This window comes from Centruroides vittatus, unplaced genomic scaffold, assembly GCF_030686945.1.
Source record: "Centruroides vittatus isolate TY-2023 unplaced genomic scaffold, ASM3068694v2 contig_950, whole genome shotgun sequence".
Taxonomy (NCBI): domain Eukaryota; kingdom Metazoa; phylum Arthropoda; class Arachnida; order Scorpiones; family Buthidae; genus Centruroides; species Centruroides vittatus.
In genome coordinates, this window is record NW_027122629.1 from 925,959 (window position 1) to 942,248 (window position 16,290).

At 34.8% G+C, this 16,290-nt stretch overlaps 1 protein-coding gene and 1 long non-coding RNA gene across 2 annotated transcripts; one reads left to right on the top strand and one right to left on the bottom strand.

The window, feature by feature from the left end:
• Nucleotides 1–2,894: 2,894 nt before the first annotated feature.
• LOC136985061 (uncharacterized) lies at nucleotides 2,895–4,077 on the bottom strand. The gene is made up of 2 exons (XR_010882272.1): nucleotides 3,730–4,077; nucleotides 2,895–3,129 (listed from the first exon to the last, which is right to left on the bottom strand). It is a non-coding gene; the product is annotated as an uncharacterized lncRNA (long non-coding RNA).
• Nucleotides 4,078–12,458: 8,381 nt separating this feature from the next.
• LOC136985071 (neurogenin-1-like) lies at nucleotides 12,459–14,132 on the top strand. Its single transcript, XM_067282272.1, has 2 exons — nucleotides 12,459–12,540; nucleotides 13,419–14,132. Exons 1-2 carry the CDS (start codon nucleotides 12,526–12,528, stop codon nucleotides 13,929–13,931), a joined length of 528 nt encoding a protein of 175 aa, XP_067138373.1. The 5' UTR covers nucleotides 12,459–12,525; the 3' UTR covers nucleotides 13,932–14,132.
• Nucleotides 14,133–16,290: the final 2,158 nt, after the last annotated feature.

The following is a 16,290-nucleotide window of genomic DNA, read 5'->3' on the forward strand; positions in this document are numbered from 1 at the left end:
ACGAAAACTATTAACCGGGTTGGATTCCTAATAAAAAAGTTTTATTGTTCTTTAAACGGAAACTATACCTGTTTTTTTCTTTAGTGTAAAAACGTGTGTTCCCATGTTTAATGCTCTCACATAATGAAAAAGGGGTGCAGTACTACGTTTTCTCTTCATTTTTTTTTAAACTAAAACTCTTGCTGTATAAGAAAATCGGAATTTAATTAAGTAAAACAGTAAAAAATATATATATATATATATATATATAATACAGTAACTATTATATTCAATTATGTATATACCTAAAGTTGCCAGCCAATATGAATAATAACTTAATAATATAGTGATCTCCTTATGTAGATATTCAATATAGAACATAATAGTCTAAGTAAATTAAGATTGCCGATATCTATCTCGTCTAATATGCATTTAGATGCATACAGTATCTATAAGATGGACTCGAATATACGAAGATAATGAACTACACCTATTAAACTGTGAATTAATACAAATAACATAAGTCACAGAATAAATGAGCACCTAGTGAATGTAACAAAAGACTTAAACGTAATAAAATTTGAAAAAAAAAAACAGGTGAATAAACCACTTACAATTTGATCAAAGAGCCGAATATAAACTTAATAATATATCACTAAATTAAGGTTCCATTATAAATGTAGATAACTATTCTATAATTTATGATAATGTAAACATATTGAAATGTGACAATAATAATATTTAATGTATATAATTTAACTTACACGAAATTAATTTAAATAAACTAATCGTAAGTTAGTAATAAATGTAAGAAAATGTATTAGTTTATGTATGCATTAGGCTCGTATAACGTATTGTTTAGGGGAAGAGTATCAAGCGATGTATGTTTTACCCATCGAAAAAAGCGAGAAAAAAGACTATTAATTAATGCCAAAATTTTTTTATAATTTTATAAAAAAAAACCTTAATTTAATTAAAATTCTTCTAAAAAAGTTTATAAAAACATCGAAACTTTACGTGAGAGCTCACAAACAATACTTAAACCGTGATCATTTAGTCACGCTCTTCTGACTTATAAAAAAACATATTACATGCATCTTTCAAATTAACGCCTTTATAAACAAGTTCTCGGCTTTCGTATTGATAAATGTGATTTTTTTCCGTGTCAATTTAAATAAATTAAAGCCTAAGAAATTCCCTAGAAGACGTAGCGAGCGAGAAAAACAAAGCTTGGTAATAATACCATCAAAAAATTAGGATTTGAAAGATGTTTTAATTTAAGTTATAAGTAAGAAGGACAATTTTTTTTTCTTTATTTTTTAATTCATTAATGCTTAAGACACGTTCGGGTCGACCTCGATTTAACACAGAACCGTATTAAAGAAGCCAAGTATATACAAGTAATTAGAAGCTAATTACTGGTTCGATAATTACCACCAGTTTTCTATTGATTTCATTAAGAATCTCTTGACCTTCGACTAGAGATAGGGGGGAAATTATAGCTTCTAGCACAATTATATATCCGATAGAGGGTAAAAATAACCTTATATACCCCACTCGTAGTATTATTTTCGTGTATAACACACTTAAAATAAGGTAAATACGCTTCAAAATTAATTAATTAAGATGTTACTCCGACTTAATTGGACCATCTATTTTACGATAAAATTTATCTGTCATTAAATCACACTTAATTAAGTTTTCGTTAATTGTAATTCAAATCTATTTAAAGCCTTACATTTATGGTAAATTATTAAATATTTTAAAAATTTCTTCTAGAACACCCAAGCAGATTTAAACGGAGAACAAAGAGTCTATTTTCTTAAAAAAAATTCGTGATAAATATTTACTGTAATTCATTTTTCACGTATTTTAAAAAGAATAGAAGAAAAAAAAAGGGTCTAAACAAAGTTTCCATTATTTCCTGGACTCAAAACTAATTAAAGTTGGTTCGTCACGCTTCATTTTTTAGGTCATAATCGATTATATCTTTGTTCTCTTCTATATAAACTTTATATCGATAACCCGAGCCCTTCGAAATATCACCCGAAATTTAACTTTATAATATACTTCACGTATTCTAAATTCATAATCGAAGATAAAAGACAACTTATTCTCGATAATCACTTATAAAGTGTGAAGAATTATAGAGCTAAAGATGCCTCATCCATCATTGAGATGCTTCCTGTTCTGCTACTGATTTTAACCGGTCGTTTATTTCTTACAGAAACTCTTAAAGTGGACAGAAATTTTTATATAAAAGACGTGTACAGAAATTTTATATATCTGAATTTGAATCGTTTTCTTCTTCTTCTTCTTCTTCTCCTTTTTTTTTAAGCTATCCTAAGGCGAGAGGGGTTCTAGAGAAAGATCGAATGACGTTAAGATAAGATTACTTCTCTCGAATTTCATCCTTAATTTCTCAGCCGTTAAAATTTAAAATTGCTTTTTTTTTATTTTATTCGGTAAATTATTTCTATTTTTAATCAAAAGTTAATTTGGTAGTGTCCTCAGTACTTATATTCTTATAGGAAAAATCCTCTCTCGACTTGATGTATTAATATACGAGAAATACTAAATCTCTCTTTCCACGTTTGTAATTCCTAATATATTAAATATTAGGAATTCTCATACGCGTAAAATAGCGAAATTTATCATTAACAATACGATAAACAATTCATCAATTTCCTAATTACGTAACAAAGCATTTTTTTTTAAATCTAGAAATCTAGAATCTGATTGATCTAGAATTCTTCTTTCACGTTGATTTTATACGTTTATCATTAGAAAAATTTCCTTTTATTAAAATAAATATTTAGTGTAAAAATAAATCAATCTTTACAATACAGTTCCCTTTCGTTTTTTTTTTCATTGCTAAGCATTAAAAAGTATTGTTTATGAATTTCTAGTTTCTAGAAAATAATCTTTTTTTGATTGGATAGGTTCGTGTATTTGTCTAGTGCCTTTCAATGCATATAAGAGGGGGATTTGAGAGGATTATAAAGATTGAAAAGCATTAATCATCCATCCTCTACAATCTTTTCTTGTAGAAAAATCCATAGGTGTGTAACAGATTATTCATCTTCCTCATCGCAGTTTCTCACCTGTCGAGTTATCCGAACGTCTTATAACTTTAATACATTTTTCTACCTGTAAAAATTAAATTATTAATAAAATTTACGTGAAAATTGCCAACTTTACAGATAAATAGTTAAAATAATTAATGTAAAAATTAGCTTTGTTCGAGTTAAAAATCGATTAAAGTAATGAAAACATGTCTAAAACGATAATATAGGAGTGTGTGCCGTCAATCGGATACCATGCAAATGCATTGTTGAAGTAGACACGAGATGAGACACGACGTCGCCTCGAGCATCTGTATAAATTGCACCAATTGCTTAAAGCACTAAAACGCCCATCTTCAAACTACATAAATAAAAAGATAGCCCGAAGGCTTCAAATCTGTCTAAGCGATCGTCTAATAGCTTCTGACTCGTGCCGGATGTCTAACTTATGCAATAATTACTCTGCACTTATTCAAAATTAGGCAAATTGTGAGCAAAATGGCATTGGTAATTACGCGTAATGAGGTCTCGTCGATTCGACTAGATTGAAAGTTATTTCTATACTTTTAAATACTGGATAGCGAATCAAATCATTAGCAATACTGTAGTAAATATTTAGGTGTGTGTAAGGCTATACAAAACGTACACGAGCGAGTAACTCTAAACAAATGGAAGCCATACTTACGTAAATTACCGGAGTTAAGCCGAAGTAACATGGACGAACGATTATGCCTCCTCTATAGAAGCCAAGCCACGGGATATTAAAGTCACCTCGTGGCAAAAGGCATCGGTAGAGGAGGCTTCCCACCGGCCTCTAAGGCACTTTCCTCACAAAAGTGATAGCAGAGGCGGCTGTCGTATGTGGGAAGCCAAACGGGGGGTTAGAAAACCCCCCGAAACGAAGTAAGCCGACTTGTTCCACGACAGAATATGTTTCCAAAGTATCATATCGAAGGAACAGCCGGACCTGGCCTCTACGCTGGAGGATTGCGATCGGCCGTAAGAAAATACGCCCCACCGTTACCTATTTATACTCCCCTCCGAAACATGTGACCGTAGAGTACGTCACACGTCTACAAACGTTACTAGAAATCCGTTTCCTTTAATAACTCTGCCATACTAACCAGAAAACGGGTTGATTAAAGTGGAAAATCCTTTCAAGGTCGACATTACACAATCAATATCATGCATTGCAGCTATTTGTTGCAATAGCAACGCCCGTGTTTATTTAAGATAAGGATAAAAGAAATGTCGCAAAATATTTTTTAAAATATTCATTAAATGTATATCTATCCTCATTAAAAATATTATTACTAATACCGGTTTCGTATTGTTAAAAATTAAAATACTTCTACCTTTAATCCTTTATTTTCTATATCAATAAGGCTTACAGTATATAAACTTACGAGCTTATTTCTAATTTAAAAAGCTAAAATATAATTTAAATTAATAAAAAACAAACTTATGGTATTTTATATTATAAAAGTGTAATATATTTAAGTCATATTATATTGTTTGTAAAGCGATTCCACACACGAGAAAGACGTGATGCAATCAATTGTTGTAGGAAACTCGTATTGTCTTCGAAAGATGGCGTTGTAGGTTTGACAATTATTGTATTACAGTATTGTAATTTCAATTTCTGTTGTAACTTCCTTATCACAAGCCGTGCACACCAGAAGAGTCTCGAGGTTTAATCCCACACCCCCATTCCTCTAAATAGTGGTAAAGTCACGCCATAAAATAACATATTTTCTTTATTATATAACGCTGATATACCTTGAATTAAAAGAGCTCTTACCCTGCTGAGAGTATAAAAGCGCCATGTTCGAACCCCTCCTCCCCTTATAATAAAGAATATTCTAATAATATAAAAGTGCGCGAATGAAAAGGAGGATGCGCTTATATTGACTTTAGCTTTAAATGGCTATTATAATGGTACATTAAGTTCTTTTTGAGTGCAATAGGTTTATGTAACTTAATAGATTTTGCGAATTTAGGAATAAAGGTTTATAAAATAATCTATTATGTAGTTTAAATAATGCATAGAGCTTTGCTTCTTCGTATATCGATTAATGGCCTCTAAAAATAACACGACAGACAAATTCAATGTTTCTAAAATTAAAATATGGATTTATGCAAATTTATGCAGATTTAGTTATTTTAAATATTCATATATTTAATTATGTGTAGTGACATTTAATTATGATGTTATAAATGCGTAAATGTAATACATTTTTCATGAAATTTGTTATATTTTGCTAAAATATTTACCTTTCTACTTTTTTTTATACCTTTGCAAACAATGGTAAGACTATGACTCTATTTGTTTCTCCATTTTCGGGTGTGTTTATACAGTTGAACTAACAGCTCCTATGAAACAAACAAACCAGTAAAGTGCTATTTAACTGACAATACTCGAATAAGATTTTCATAACACGAGGATATATTGAAACAAATTTTTTAAAAAATAAAACACTACGGGAGTATTTCACATACTTCTTATTAAAAATTCATTTAAATAATTATAGTATTGTTAATTAATTATAAAATATTTTAAGCCCATTAAAGTTAGCGTGTTAGTTAAACAGTTCGATAATAGAAAATGTAGTCTTGTCGCAGTAAGTTGTTTGGTCCGTTAAGATGACACAGAGCTTACACACAGATGACTCAAGTTACCTAAGCTGTAAATGTAAGAGCTTAGTCCACAGGGACCGCAGTCAATTAGGCGGATTTCTTTTTTCTTTCTTTCTTTCTAAGTAAGTTCACATCCATTTGTAAAGTTCGGTAGCTTTGCTATGTCAAACATTGCAGCTGGTGGCATTTGCAAAGCTTCCCGAGGTGCATGTGTCTGTCAACAACGTCTTTGCTACTGCAGTACCCATCCTTCTTTTCTTTTGTTCAATCAACCCTTATAACTTCCAACTGATTAACTGTTCAGTGAACATGGTGAAAGAGCTTAAGACAACCAGAGACGGTCTGGTGCCAAACCCAGCGGGATCATCATACAATATCTATTAATGAAGAGTCTTGGCTTCTACTACCGCAAACCATCAATTTGACGTCTTTCTCGCCACCTTATACCTCTATAGCCCCACTTAGTTGGCTTTATATTCGATTCCGTCCACGGCTTTCGTGTTCTTAATCCTCGAATTGTGCAGCAACAATGGGCATCCTAGCCGAAGAAATAGCGGTTGTCTTTGAGGGACGGTTAACCTCCTAAGCATGATTTTTATTGTAAAATTTGACACTTTCGTCATTCTCAGATGACGAACGAGCACATTCCTAGTCAGTAAGACTGTCGTCGCTTCGATAATAACCCTTCTTCTGTTCGTGTGACTAAAGATTTTATTAATGGTTACGCTCGGATGGTGTCAAATTTAGCATGATAAAAACGTCAAAAAGGTGGCAGTCGAGCGAATAAAGAAAGTTTGATTGTTTTTATTGACTTTTGTGTAGAAGAAACACAATGAAGCAACATAAAATATGAGCCAACATTAATAAAAAGACCATTTAAAACTCGTACCTAATGACCCCGAATTGGAGGGAGGGCAGGTGCCTTCCTACTACGAGTTTCCAGTGCGTTTTTCTCAATAGTGATCGGCGGAGACTATGGTAGCAATGGCTAAAGTTGACCCTGGGGGGTCTAGACTCTAGAGAAGAGAAAAACCTATCTATTGATGGCCAAAGAATACAGTCTGTAGTAAAAATTGTATAATTGATGACTAATATATCTTTATGTCAACGAGTGGGCCTGAAATTTTTAGTAGTTACCGTACGACAGATGTTTTTTGGGATGAAATTTCACCAATTCTATAGACATTTTGTGTCTTATTATAAAAAATAACTGTGATATTGTTACTATTCGGCATCCTTAAGTAGAAAAATAAGTTAATAAATTAAATATCCAGGAATCTGAGTTTGATAGAGTTGAATACTTTAGGGAATTGGGCATTTTAAAAGCAGCGCCATTTTGAAATCAAAAATAGTGACCAAAATTTAATAAGAATGTCAAAAAAGCTTAATAAAAATTATATTTATAAAATACAGCAATTGTATTAAGAAAGTTTTCATAATAAATAATGTATTTCAGCATCGTACAAGTATCGTTTAAGTGTTTTTCAGTTTTCGATATTAGTCATATGGCATTTCAGCGAAAAAAAGAGAATAGATTTCAGTTTTTACGTGCCAGGAACCCCAAAGTGAAGTATAACCCACTCGAATTGTTTATCAATATTTCCTGCTCCATCGACAGTTTGGTTAAGTGGATTGCAGACCATTCCCGGGACAATACAGTTTCCAATGGAAAAGTGGAGGAAAGAGAAAACTGCGTAATATTTGCACCGGAACAGTACAAACAAATGCACCATTTTTATTTCTCAGCATTGTTCCAGGGAACAGTCGGAAGAAATATTGCTAGTGGTGAATGGAACGAAATGGCGGCAGATGGCTAAATGGACAGAGTGCCAGTAATCATCAGTGCTAAGTCATAACCAAGGCAGAACAATGAGGTCGTGGCAGTAAACACCGAACTGTTTATGACGGTTGACACCTGCCCTATGTTGACACTTTCCGCTTTCATCCTATCAGATACGCAAAATACAACGCTCTTTTATGTGATTTTTCTACCATTTTTCCGCGTTAAATTACCTAAAACGGAATTTATTCTGCAGATTATTATTTTTTACTTTATTTTAATAATTTCGTAGTTTAATTATCCGCACCTCTTGGTGTAAATAGTCTTGAGCTCTAATTGTATAGCCTAACTTATTTTTTCGTGTGTTACAAAGCTAATTTAACATTGTATTCTGTTACAGAACACAGTTTTTAATGGAAGAAAATCGACTATTAGTACCGGGGGCTATGTAATCGGAGCGATCTATTGTGACCGTCCTCGTCCCACCGTGCAATAATAGATAATACACCTAAATGAATACCTTCAGAAACTAGAATTGAGTAATTACAATAAAAAATGTTAATTATTATCTACCCAAAAATCAATTATTCCTTACTTTTCCTCTTTTTCGTGTTTTAAAGTATAATTTTTCCTTATTATATTGAATATTTAAGAACAAAGATCGCGTCTGTTTCGCTACCATGAGTCGCGAATATCCGCAGATATAATGATTAATTACTCACTCCTCTTAAATGATTGATTAATTGCTCAACACTAGATGTGTTTAATTACGTAAAAGTTAAATTTGGACCGTCTATCAGAGGTTTTTTTTTATAAAAACCTTTGAAACACAGTTAATTTTATCATCCTATGCTAACGAGTCTTTAGACTTTCGCACGGGGTGTATAAAATATGCATAATTATAACAATAAAGACATAACTCCTTGTTAAATCCTACAGATTCCCAACACCTCCACCATTATGGTTTTAGCTTCCAGGAAAACCAAAAAAAGTAGTATTTGTTTGCATGAATGGAGAGCATCAAATTAGCTCCTTAATCCCGCCCTTACAGCCTCCGCATCCGTCAAATTCTTTTTCTCCACGCCTAATGTATCATTTCCGGTGCCAAACATCCCCACCGACGACACGTGACCTAACAATGATGACGTACTTCCAGTCAGATTAGCCGGTAAGCCCTGGGAAGATAAGCTAAGTTTTTATTTCTACCAAGGGTGAGAATTTCGGACGGTAGTTTAAGTATCGTGGCCATAATAGCCGCGTAAATCCGTAAGACTCGCTCTTCGCAAACAATAATTTATGTATATCGTCGCAGATCTGATGCTAAAGTAAAAGTTAAGCCGTGCTCAATCTTCTCTAATGCCACAGAATTGAATAATCAAAGTGGATAGATGTTGGGAATTTTACAGATTTCTATTACGTGTATGGGTTATGCAACCTGTAGAACGGCCCCTTTTTTTAAGCAATATTTTCCGAATGATGTATATTCTCCCATGTCGAATGGTTAAAAGAGATTCGACAGTGGCACTTGATAAGGTAATCGACGATTTAACAAACTGTGACAGGCGTTAAATTGCCAAAACGGGTCTCGTACTGCAGCCAGTCATGGGAACCAAGAAAGCCCTGACTCACACCGACTTGTTCATGCAAAGAGCCAGTGTGTAACCGATCCAACCTGTTCTCTATCGTTTCGGATATAACCCGAAACGAATTTTGTTGGTTTGGACTCCATCTGCCATCGGATTTGGCACATTCTCGTGATAATGTAATCATACAAATGCTGCACGTTCTTAACAAAAATTCTTCTTAAGGTCCCGAATTTTGCCATTACAATTCTTCGAGGTTTTAACTATAAGTTTATAGTATCTGCATGGATAAAAAGCGATTGGTATTATCGATAGGAAGCGAGAGAGAGAGAGAGAGAGAGAGAAGACTAACCTGTTAAGGTTATCTTTAGTGCAGGCACTTGCTGGTGAGTTGCTGGTGTTGGCCTTTCTGCCACGAACAATAGCCAAACGCCTCTAACATAACAGATGGCCGGAAACCGAAGCGATAAAAACACATGTTGTCATTTTGACTGAACACTTTCAGATCTGATTGGATCCGACTGAATATACCCAAATTGACTGCTGACTCTGTTGACCCCTTCACCACTCGTTGCTCTTCCATAGAAAAACTTTATTTTCTATTTATCGAATCCTTTTTTTAAAAGGGGTTTTTTTTCCTCTCTGGTATTTGGTTAATTAAATCTTGAAGTTTAATTGAGGGCAATAAACACGCGATAATTTCTGCTTAAGTGCAATCTGGCGCTTCCAATATGTCATTCATTATCTTAAATCGGTCGTTGGATAATCAATTGTTTTGATGCCATATGTCACCCGAAAGTCGTGACGTTCGATTTTCCTGTTTTTTGTTTGTTTACTAATGCAATACAAACATAAATGGCATGTGTACTTAATATATAATTGGATTATAATAAATAGAGATGGCGAATTGATAAATATAAGTTTTAAAACGATAAAGAAGCATTAACACAGTAGGAAAATGTAATTTCGAAATTAATATTAGATTTTTAGAGCATTTAATGATGAAAAAATAAATCAAATTTGCATTACCTGCTGATAAGCGAGGACAGACTTCATCTTCTTGCAGACGATTGTAGATTTTTCTCTTGTCAATCAGAAAATTTCGTATGAAAAGGTGAAATTCGATTTCCTGTCGGTTAATTTGTATTCTTTTATCCCGAAACGTGGATTTTTTTATGCCGGCGCTTAATAAAAATCAAGAGGTGCACTTTAATAAATGTCACCTCCGCGGAGAGCGTGTCGGGCTAGAAGCTCGATTCCTATCCAGAGAGCATCAATAGCATCCCACTACCAATCAAATCATCGACTTGACACTCCACTTCACTTCCCCGAGCGAACAAACATGACTCGAAACTTCTCTAAACCCTTCAATCCCCGGCTCCGAATTTAACGCTCCCTGTATTAGCCGAGCGGTGCTCTCTCCACCTGTCCTTCAGATTACTAATCAGACTTTGTCTCACCCCCTACTAAATTACTTTTATTGAATATCGGGAACTGTTCTTCTCTTCAAGTGCCCACTTGGTACTGCACCCAGGTAACCGCGACCCCAACAAGGTGCCCCGATGCAGGTGCAAGACAGATGTGTTTCAACCCTATCGCGTTCAATTATAGTAGCCCTTCTGTCTTTGATAGAGGCTGAGATTCAATAGGGCCATCTCGCCGGTTAATTAGGAAAATGCCTCGTTTCACAACATCCATATAAAAGAAACGACTGACTTTGGCCTCTTCACCTGTTTCTGGGGGATGCTTTAGTAGTCTACGCATTATTCCACCTGGTTAGGGATGTGTTGCTAGATCAACTAAATAAGGGGCCACCGTTATAGCTACTTTTCAAATCGATTTAATAAAATTAAAGTTTAACTCCCCCCTGTTTCAATTGGGCCTATCTTAGTATCATCCTCCCTCCTCTAATTAAAAATAATCGCTCCTAAAATAGTGAAAGATGAAATGTGAGAGGAACGAAAATTTCAAATAAGCGAATTACTTTCAATTTATAATTCGAACAATACATTTAATATAAAGTTTAATATCTTTTCCAAGTGTCTAATCGTGTATACAAGTTAAAAACTGTGTATTAATTTGTATAATTTACAAGTGTACAACGGTCACCGACGGAACCATAAAATAATCGCCGTTATCGGAGGTTATTTTGTACGCATTTTTGTTCGACATTCCTGAAAAAAGTGGCCGCCGTTTAGAGGTGGTCGTTGTTGGGAAGTGTCCTTTATTGACGGTTAAAAAGTAATTTAAACAGAATTTTAATTTATTTAAAAAAAACGGGCCATATAACACCTATCAGAAATACCGTTTCTCTTCCGTCGCTTACTGGCAGAAAAGGTTTGCGGATTCGTACAAACGTACTCTTACACTTACAATCCGTGTATATACCACAGTATATAATAGTAAACGTACCCAACAATTTTATTTAAAAAATCGTATAAGTAGTCTTACGGATGTGGCAATATAGATGAACCGTATGAGGCCATGCTGGAGAAACAGGCTAGTGTTTTGTCTTCCAGACTTATTAATATCGTTGAAAGTAAGCGGCAATTCAATATCTTCGCTTGCCAAAAACCGTTAAAATGTCTAAACGTATTGGATATTGAATAATATTGGATAAGCATCCCTGTGTTCCATGGCGTTATGACAGTTTAATGAGTGACAGATTCTTCTTCCAATGTGAAAGTATTTTAAATTTATGTTTAAATTTCTTCTAGAATTGTTCTAGAATTCTAAAAATATAAGAAAATCGCTTAATTTTTTACAAATTTTTACCAGGTTTTTCGTGAAAGCATGATAATACATAAAGTTCACCTATTAACTAGGTTTATTTCTAGAGATTGCTGTTGCTCGTAATATAAAAGTATCCGAATTATCGATTAATTCGACTAAAATTAAACTAATACAGAAGTTAATTTTTTTATTTATTGTATTTATAAAATATATGCAACACTATTAAACGATATAATATACGGTTTATTGTGATTAGACGGGCGGTATATTGTTACACTTTAGACGAGACAGTCTGTCTTTAGAAACGTGTTTTATACTATATTAAATTATTATTCTACTGTAATCATAAGTTTTCTATGTAAATTATAAGAAGTTTCCGCACTAAACACACTACATATAACTAGACACTTGTTATCTCTTGTATAACCTAACACATACGCATATATAGAAATGTTATCTTTTTACATGCAATTAAGAGGGCATTTGACATCTCTTATCGTAATTTATACTTAAATAAAAAAGGTATAATATTAAAAAATGAAACAGCAAACTTTTCATTCATTTCTTTTCTGATTTGACAATCCTGTTGCCCCGCCCAATTCGAGGTGGGAGAACGATTCGTCCCTCTTCTCCCCTCCAGCAGCCTATAAAAGGGAAGGGGCGCGTGGATACCGTTTAGTTGTCACGTGGACTGCCATTGGAACTGTCATTCTGGATATATCTATGTTTGTGGGTGAAGCTGGCTTCCATGTGGAACTGTCAGGTGAGACTAACGTCACCTTTCCTTATCCTCCTACCTCGTATAGTTACCGACACTAGAAAATAGTTTCTAACACGAATAATTCTTAAGTTGTAATCGTGTTTCATTCGTGATAATGAAAATAAGATTAAAAATCACTTAATTTCCGTGTAAAATCATTGTTCTAGTGTCAAATTGGGCACGTAAGTATCTTACTCCTAACTTCAATATCTTAGAAAAAAAAATATGTCGTAAATCTGAAGGAAGTATCTAGTTGAAAACTGGACTTAAATCACAAGTCGAGTCTGCAGATGCAGGCCGCTTCGGTTTATAACAAGGGCGAGACGTTACAAAATGTAATACAATCCACTACATTGTATCGGTGGAGCTTTCTTTGTCCGTCAGCCGTGTAGCCGGTATCCGGTAGCGTTTTGTGAGACCGAGTCAACCCCAATGTCTGTGACCACTAGAGTAAACAAGTCCACAATGCCACTTTCTACTCCAATCTGTCTGGACTTGGAGACACGCTACTGACTGATTACCCATCCATCCTTCAATATCTGAAGTGTAACTCAATATGACACATCTCTACAAAATTTGGGAGTTGTTCCTTTTCTCCTTAAGAAATACAGATTAACCTATATATACTGATAGGTGCTGGGTGAGGTTTCTTTTACAGAAAGCTCTATACATCCGCTAATAAGTTTATACGTCTTCTAAGCTGCCGATTCTACAGATCCGACCTTAAAACGTCGGATTTCTAAGCTTTTCGGGGGTACTAATCCGCAAAAGAGGTCGAATCCCGATTCGTTGGTTAAATTTTATAAATAACATGATAAATTCTAGTTGTTTATTTAATTTTTTTGATTCAACTAAACTTAAATCTCTACTATTTTCTATAGATCAATGAAGAAGAAACAATGACAGGAGACAGTCAACTGTCCATCCCTACTCCCAGCACTTGCAACGAAGATAGCTGTTCTAGCGACTACAACGATGCTTCACCCATGTTGTGGTCAGTCAAGAGTATAGTCAACGAAGATTCAAAATCGAATGGCTCGGATACGGAAACCAACAGGAGAAAAAGATACAGCAAACCTCGCACGAGAAGCCGAAGCCCTTCTGGCATCATAAAAATCAAGAAAAATAGAAGGTTAAAGGCCAACGATCGAGAAAGAAATCGAATGCACATGTTAAACGATGCCTTGGATCGACTGAGAACCGTGTTACCCACCTTCCCCGACGATACCAAACTTACTAAAATAGAAACTCTCAGGTTTGCCCATAATTATATATGGGCTTTATCGGAAACGCTCAAGATGTGTGAAAATAAGGATCGTGAGAACATGGCACTCTACGGAAGTAAAGACGTTCCGTCCGGTTCTTCAATTCATAACTTGGATGCCTCTCGATAGTTATCCCCGGGTAGCATTACCATTACGAGTAGTAACACGGCCTAAGTATACTTTAGCCTTCGATTGTGACCAAAGCTTATTGTGATACAGACAAACTTCCATCCATTATACCTAATGTACAGCTTATATATGGGTTCCGTCTCATATAGCTCTATTTATTTTAATATGTATACTGTATATAAATGTTAATAATAATCCTATATTCTGATAGGATCTCTTATGTGATGGATAGCTGAATAAACATATTTTAATATTTTTACGCTTTGCTTTGCATTTTTTCAATTAAAATGATTATAAATGATAATATAACAGAGGGTACGAGTTATGAAATGTCACTAAATTATAAACAGGGTTTTAATCACAAATTTAACGAATTCCCCAGTGAATTGGTACATCTTTCAATAGTTACACCATTTATGCTTTAGTATTGATGGTGAATAGATTGAAATTAGTTATAGAAGGTGAGAGTAGAATGTCGAAACAGTGGCGTAGCGAGGGAGGGGGCAAGGGGGTGTATCATGCACCGGGCGCCACTGGCAGAAGGGCGCCCAAATGGTCTCCGAGACAAACTATATGTGTTTCTGGAGGGAGAGGGGGCGCCAATAAAGTGTCGTGCCCCGGGCGCCCAGTTATGTTCGCTACGCCACTGTGTCGAAATACTAGAAGATAGATAATAAGTGGACCAATTGCTGAATTAAATAGTCCTTAAGGTGTGTCCCGTGTGTAACTTACGGAGGCAATTTTGAATATAAATATTTAAGACGACGAAACAGGTACGTTTCGAAAGCTTCAACAAAGAATTAGTCATTCCCCCGTTGAAAAGGACCGCTATATTCATTTTTTTTGTGCAGCGGGATAAAGGATAAAGCTGTTTAAAATTCTTCTTATTCATCTCCTGCGTGTTTGTAAAGGAACAAAGCAGGAATTCTCGAGATCTCCTCACATATTTGCACGAATCCGAGCAAGTGCAGTTTAAATTAGTCCGAGAATACCAATTTTTTGGCTTCTTTTGAACGGCCCCACTAATTACGAAGCGCACAATAGGTAGCCTTGGGTAGAAATTTACTTAGTTAAGGTGATCGCACGCTTAGTCTCTTTTTTCTCCTTGCTCACTTTTCATCGGGTTGGTCGATTTATGTGAGAAAAGTGTCTAGCTAATGAAGTCGCCACTTGGCAGACTAGAAAAGTCAACACGACTAGCAAAAGACTGTTAGCTTTAAGGCCAGGACAGGCACGTGGCCAACTGAGTCCCGACGGCCCGGTGGGCCTCCCTGGGTGTCACTCGACACAATGGGAGTGACAGATAGCAAGCTGACACCGCTGCCTGACCAGCTCGCTCATTAACAAAATGAACTGAGCGTCACAATAACACTGGGGACAGTGACGCACGTGACTGGCCATGATTTGAAGACAAAAATCTCTGCGGAAGCTTTCCCCTCGGGATGTTAGAAATTAGTGATTCTCTTTAAAGGAGTGATTAGTAAGGGCAGAAAATGCTTATAATATGCCCTTTTTCTGGCCAGTCGGGCTGTATTTATTTATTAATACATTGTGGTAACACTTACCCTTTTAATATGTCTTTAAATCAAGTGCATAAATCGGTCTTTAATAAACTAATTCTTAAGCAATCAGAATGGATGAAACTTGGACTTCGAATGAATCAGAGTCCATTAAAAATCCTTCAACGGATTCATTTAAAGTCCTGATTTTATATTAAATTTCAAGGTAAGAAGGAATATCTCCTATCTTTTTCTTCGGCATCTTTAGTATCTCCCAGAGATGCTGGAAATTATCCTTGTGTTACTATTGTTTAAGCGAACAAGTAGTACTGTTAGCAGTTTATAAATAAGCACTTTAACGCGTGTTTAAAAGTATTATAATATAAAGAGGTGCATAAAAGACGTGTTTTGAAGTTTTAAAACTGTAAGAGAGACTAATTAAAAAATTATTAAGAGAGAGAAAAAACGAGTGGAAGTATAATGAAGATGCTCCTCCATCAATGTCAACAGAATTGACTAAGAGGCAAATTAATCTTCCACATATAGGGCCTATATTTTTTTCGTAATGGAGAGTTACCTCGAATTAAGTTTAAATTTTTAATTTTAATTTAAGATTGTTATTTATTCATATATTCCTATGTGATTTTCCACTTTATTTTTCGTAAATCATCCGTAAAGTCAGGCAGTGGGAAAATGGCGAGATTGATTGACACGCGAAATGGTGCGATGCTTCCAGGTGGGTAAACGTACATCGTGGTTAAGCGTCATTAATTTTTTGATAAACTACTTCATGCCCCGAAATATCTCTATTTCGTATGCCAAAATGCCCATATTTTCGTTTATGGAAATGTATATTTCGG